The 6,145-nt window shown below is 55.5% G+C and overlaps 1 protein-coding gene across 1 annotated transcript in view; it reads right to left on the bottom strand.

Moving 5' to 3' along the window:
- Window positions 1-5,086, bottom strand: part of CLCN1 (chloride voltage-gated channel 1) — a 28,791-nt gene extending 23,705 nt beyond the window's left edge. The window contains exons 1-5 of the mRNA XM_021692871.1: window positions 4,907-5,086; window positions 2,295-2,415; window positions 1,735-1,866; window positions 1,056-1,184; window positions 675-808 (exon numbers count right to left, since the gene is read on the bottom strand). Coding sequence (XP_021548546.1) covers window positions 675-808; window positions 1,056-1,184; window positions 1,735-1,866; window positions 2,295-2,415; window positions 4,907-5,086 — 696 coding nt within the window. The remainder of the gene's footprint in view (window positions 1-674; window positions 809-1,055; window positions 1,185-1,734; window positions 1,867-2,294; window positions 2,416-4,906) is intronic.
- Window positions 5,087-6,145: the final 1,059 nt, after the last annotated feature.

Here is a 6,145-nt window from a genome sequence, read left to right as displayed (position 1 = left end):
AGCCAGATCAGCACAGGTCTCCCAGGCCCCAGGAAGAAGCTGGGATTTTATTTTAAGAAGACTGGGAAGCCATCGGTAGTTCCGAAGCAGATGTCAGCGAGTACTGATTGCATTTCGAAAAGACTGGCTGACACGCGGATCCCGACTGCAGGGACGCAAGAATGCACAGGAGCGGAACCTTGGGAAAAGCACAGTCCCTCTCTGGGTCTGGGCTTCTGCATATTAAAACAAGGAAATTGGTCTGGAGTGTCTCCATGGTAGTGGTCCTTAACTGGGGGAGATTCTCCCCGCCCCCCCCCCCCCCCGGCGCCGGGGACATTTGCCAGTGTCTGGAGATACTCTGATTGTCAAAACTGGGGGGCACTACTGGCATCTAGGGAGTAGAGGCCAGGGGTGCTGCTAAACCTCCCGCAATGCACAGGACAGCCCCTCGGAACCAAGAATTATCCAGCCCAAAATGTCCACAGTGCCCAGGCTGGGAGACTCTGTTCTAAGTCCCTACCAGCTCAGATGCGTCTGTCATTCTGCCTCAGGACTAGGACCTCCCTGAGTATTGATTTCCCCTCCCTGGCGCCCCCTGGCACTGGCTCTTCCCGCGCGCCGGCCCCCACGTCTGCTCCTAGAGCTCCCTCTGGGCTCAGTGCTGCCCTCTGCTGGAGTATCGGTGGACCTACCTCCTTCCCTACAGGAATGCCACTGCCCAGCCCCGCAGTCAGGGCCACAACCTTGGCCACAAAGGCCTTGAGGGTGAGATATTCCTTCAGGATGACCCCACGGAGTATTGTTTTCATTTCAGGGATTCCAGAGCCTACAATGGTCAAAGAATGATTATGTGCAACTTCCAGCTAGAGGTTCAAAGGGAGATGAACGTCCAGACAGTGGACGTGGCGATGGGGGTGGGTGGGGGGGAGAGGCAGTGGTGGGGGGATGACGGCAGAGCAGCGGAAAGGGCCGTCAGTAGGGCTGGGAGAGGGAGGAAGTGGACTGGAAAGGTCTGCAGGCCAATGAGATTGTGCTGACCACACGACATGGGGAGGAGGGGGCGCAATTCTCACCAACAGCCTGGGGAGAGATGAGGTGGCAGAAGAGGGCACTGAAGAGGATGAGAGTTAGTGGGAAGGTGACCCAGACCAGGTACTGCAAAGGCAGGCTGGGCTGCATCTGGTAATAGGTCCACTTGTAGGCTGCAGAGACACGGGCCCCGGCTCAGTCCCAGGGTGGCAGGGATGTCACCGCTCCCCCACAGCCGCAGCACACCGGTGTGCCGCGAGCGTCCTCATGCTCCGGCAATCCCGTTTGACCTCATGAGATAGCACTGTTCTCACTGCGCATGGGGGAACCTGAGTTGTGAGCGGTGACGTGACCTGTTCAAGTTCCCACCTCTTGTAGGAGGTGGGGCCCGCGGCAATGCTGCCAAGCCCACTTGAGCAGTCCTGGTTTGCCCAGGACTGAGGGGTGCCTGGGACTCAGGGTGGTCAGTGCTCAAACCAGAAAAGTCCTGGGAAAATGGGGGATGATTTGGTCACCCGATCAGAGGGGCACTGTCAGCTTGGGTGGTAGCAGGTGAAGGGGCAGGAGAAAGGGCTCTGGGTCCAGGTTTGGTCTTGTCCTGGGCCAGATCTCCTCTGGGCAACACCCCCCTCCCAAAACACACCCAACTTGTCCTAGGTAGGAACTCGAGAAACAGCCACCGGGCAGGGAGAGGCTGAGCGTGAAGGGCCACGGTAAACCTACCCTGAAGGCTTTTGGCACTGACATAATCCATGCTCCAGCTAACCAGAGCCATAAGCAGTCCCAGGAGCACCAGAAAGATCCAGTCTTCTCCTAATTTTCTTCTCACCACATGTCCCAGGCGGTGCACACAGCCTGGGAAGAGGGAAGGGCAAAGAAGGGCAGCTATCCCATCACTACTCTGGGCTCTGACTGAGGACTGGAGCCGAGAACTGGGGTGGGGGGGTGGGGTGGGGTGTCTTGCTCTATGGCTCGTTCACCAAGCTTCTTTCCGCCTCTCTGCTGGCTGCTGCCCCGCCCCTTCCGAAGGCGCCCCAGTCCAATTCCCCATGGGATTCTAGAATGCCTTCTAAAACTCTTGTTTCCTGGGGGTGGGTGGGAGGGAGGGAGAGTCAGGAACAAGGCAAAGTGGGAGCAGACAGGGAGAGATGCATTTCCTCGTTGCTTGGAGGAGGACTTCCATGTGGATGTGGGGAGGGTGGAGGGCGGGCACATCCCAGTTATTCTCCTAGACCCTGCACCTCCTCCCATTCCAGATGCCTTTAGCCCCGAGGCCCCATCACCTTGACATTTAGAATAGTGATCCTCATCCTTGCTGTCCACGCTCTCACTGGAGCCCATCTTCTTGGGCATCCCTGGGTCCTGCTCCTTGTCTGAGAATTGCTGTTTGTAATGGCCATAAATCTGGACACAGAGACAATGGGAAATGTCTGTTTTGCTGGAGGTAAAAGGAATAGAAAAGAGGGAAGCACATAGACCCACATGGAAAACAGCTTTTTAAAGTCTGAAGTAGTGACACAGGAACTCTGCTAAGACTGGACATTAGCGTCAAATAGGTGTTTTGTATGTGGTTCAGCTTACAGTGCTTCAGCCTCTGCCTCAACTATCCCAGTCGCCCCCTTCTCCGCACGGGCCTCCCTCCTAGGAATCCTGACGTGGACCCGTGAGTTCAGACGAGCAGGTGACTCTTGGTTTCTCCATCTTGGTGTGTGTGGCCTTTCTTGAGGCCCCTCAGATGCTCTGTCAAGCTCAGAGAAAGCCCATCCACCTCGCCTCCCTGTGCTCCTGTACACCAACAGGAACCAGTCCCGGTAAGCGAATTCCCAGAGCAGGATAACTAGGTGCTCACAGAGTGTGGAGAGGGCAGAGCGGCACCCCTCCCATCAGGTAGCCCTCTGCTCTCAGTGTGTGCAGAGCACGCGTGTTTGGGGCAGGGGAAACAAGGGCTCTCACTGCTTTCCGTCTGCCCTCCCCCACTGCACTGGCTCCGTCGTCCGGGGCCAGGGTCAGGCCAGGCCGTGTTGCTGGTTCTGGGAGAGCCTGGGTAGGAGAGATCTGATTTCACAATATGAGCAGCAGAGTTTACGCCCCAGTTCTGGATAGGCGCACACTAACTGCCCGGCTCACGGCTGTTTCATCTTCTGGGGTGAGGTTAGTGACTGAGGGAGACAGTGTGTTCTTCCCTGCCCCACCTGGCCCCCGAGAGCAGTCACGACCCATGCAGCTTAGGGTACCTCCTTCCACCTGCCGTCTCAGTTGCCTCTGGCCCCAGGCAGGTGGAGGTAAGGGAGGGGGGACTCCAAACCAAACCCTGGCTGGGAAACACCTAAAAGAGCCAAAGGAGGGCTAAGCAGGGCATCAGAGTAGGGCGGGGGGAAGGGGAGGGAAACCCAAGTCTGAAGGGGAGGCTGTGTCTGGGATTCATGAACAAAAACACCGGTGTATGGAGGGGGGAGGCTGGGCATGGGAAGGACAGCTGAAACAATGTCGACAAAATACTGATAATTGTTGAAGTTGGGTAAGGGGTGCTTGGGGATTCATTACACGGGTCTATTTTTAAGTTTGACATTTTCCGTAATAAAAATTAAACAGAGAAAAACTTAAGTCCAAACCCCTCTTCTTTGCTTTCAGGCCAACTCTACTTCCGAAATTAATTTACCATTCCTTTCCAACACGAAGCTCCACGCTAGTCTGCCTGGTTTCCTGTCACCAGAAAGTGCCTTTTACTTGTTTTCACTCTCCCCACCCGGGTAGGTCAGTGAACACGGGTGAGAGGAGCCCCCTCGTCCTGGGCCATGAGCAGGGGGTCTTTCTGTCCAATCCCATCCATTGTTCCAAGGCCAGGGCAGGCTCCAGCTTCCCTAGGAAGCGCCCCTCAACTCCTTCCACTCACCATCCCAGCCTCCCCTGACTGTCCCCACCCCCTACTGAATCCCCAGGGTTGCCTCATATTGGAGACTGACTAGGACTGAGGCGTGAATCCTATAGACTCTTGACCTGCAATGCTGCCACCCCTCAGTCCCCCGCCCTGTCTAGATCCCACATCTAATCACTCCCGGACCCATCTTTAGCTAAAACACTTCTTAAAGTCTGGCTTCCCGGTCCTGACAGGATCCATCCTGTGACACTCCACAATCACATTTCCTCACTGACCCTCACCTCCATGTCTGTCCATGACAACCTCAGCAGCCTTCCTTCGCTTGTGCCCATTTCCCCTTTCTAGATGTCTGCAACCCACCACTTCCCACTCCTGAGGGGGGTTATCCCTGGACGCCCCCAAAGAGCTCCCAATCTCCTGTTGCTGGGAGCGTACACCTCTACCTTCCCTGGGGCCTACCACTTAATAGGTTCTTTCTTGATCAACCTTCCCCCCTAAAAGTTTGATTGCATTTCTTCTGCTCATTTAGACCCCGGTATATCTTTGATCACTCATATGCAATTTAGTTTGCTCTACTTATCCCAGCACCTTTTTTCTGCTTTCTGCAGAAGTGTTTCTTTTTGCGTGTTCTACTGAGGGTCAGGAGGGAGAAATCTGGTGGGGTCTGCACAGGGGTGAGGGTGTAAGAGACAGCTTGCACACACAGAGGTGTGAGCTTCCACACAAATCCCTCCATGCAGGTTATGTAAGCACGGGCTAGTCAAGCATGTGGCACTGTGCCGTGCCCCCCGAGGATTCGGTGTTCTCTTAGTCAGGGTTATATAAAACTGCATGGGTCTCTCTGTAAGTGCGTGCTTAGCTGAGCTCAGCCCTTGTTTTGAACACATTTCCATGTACTTTTCTAAGTTAAAAGGCTAAGACTTCTGCCTCTTTTCACCTAATTCCTAATTTCCCCCAATCCATCACACAACTATCTCCTCGATTCCACCCCCCCCCCCACCCCGCTTAGGGCTTTACCTGTGTGGGGCGGGTGTTGGCCCAGGCGCCTGCATCCCTCCGGAGCCTGTGCTGAAGGGCCCCATTCTCGGAGGGCAGTCCGTAGCTGGTGCAGTGTTCAAAGGGCATATACTGGTACTGGGGAGCACTACCCCACCAGTTGTGCTCGCCCCCATGCCGCAGGGACCCAGCTGGCTCCATGTTCCCTTCCTGGGCCAGGCCTTGGCCTGCTTGCCCCCGTCCTCCCCCAATACAGCTCCTTAAGCCTGTCCTCTTGCCTGTCCCCAAGGCGTCTGGGGCAGCATGCCCACCCCCAGCTATCTATAGCCATCTCTCTGTCACATGACCCCCCCCCCCCCCCCCCCCGCCACATCTGATCTGCTTGGGGTTGAAGCAGGTGTGAGAGCAGTGCGGGGGAGGGGTTGAGAGGAGAACCTGAGGGACAGCCCCACAGGGAATTCCCTCAACAGGGCCAGCAGCACTGTCCCCTCCATAGTCACAAAGAGGCTTCCAGCCCCAAGCCACTGGGCCCTCTATAAATATCACTCAGACGAGGATGGAAAGTGGCTCAGCATGCTCTCCAACCTGTGTGCTCCCAGGGAGTGCCGGATCTGCACCCAAGTGTCCTGCCCTCTCTTCAAACGTGGAGAGGTGAAAGGTGGGTGCTGGATGGACTGAATCTAAGGTCTGGGAACACTGGTGGGTAACTCACCGGAGAGAGTAAGTGGTGCCTCTCTGCCATCTTTTCCTGTTGGGTTGCTCCCAGCTCGATATCTTCCCAAGATTGAGTCCTCATCTGTCGGACCAGCTTTCCCGACCCATCTGATTTTCAGTTTTCTCCTCCAGCTCTGCTATTTCTATCTGCCAGAGGCTGCTAATAATGCTTTGGTGTCATCCCTTTGACCCCACCCTTATTACCCACTGGGTGTGGGAAACAGGGTAAGAGCCTTGGGTTCTGGCCTTTCTCCCACTTCCCAGACAAATATGTCAATCACACCAGAAGCCTGGACTCTCGGGGAGGGACTGAGCTTCTATTTAGACTGTTGAGCCCCTGCCTAGGTCTATCAGGGCAGGTTAGATAACAGGGGAGAAGGGGAAGTGGGCCAGGGGTATGGGGGAGGCCGGAGGTGGGGGGGAAGGGAATAAGTTTATCTCATCACGAGCCCCACAAATGGAAGATGATGGGGAAGTCCTCTGCTATTCTTCCCTTTCAGATCAATAAATAACTTTTGGCCAAGGCTGAACGACTCTATCTGGTGT

Source organism: Neomonachus schauinslandi, chromosome 12 (genome assembly GCF_002201575.2).
Source record: "Neomonachus schauinslandi chromosome 12, ASM220157v2, whole genome shotgun sequence".
Classification (NCBI taxonomy): Eukaryota; Metazoa; Chordata; class Mammalia; order Carnivora; family Phocidae; genus Neomonachus; species Neomonachus schauinslandi.
The sequence above is the reverse complement of the archived record's forward strand: the minus strand, read 5'-3'. Positions and strand labels throughout refer to the sequence as shown.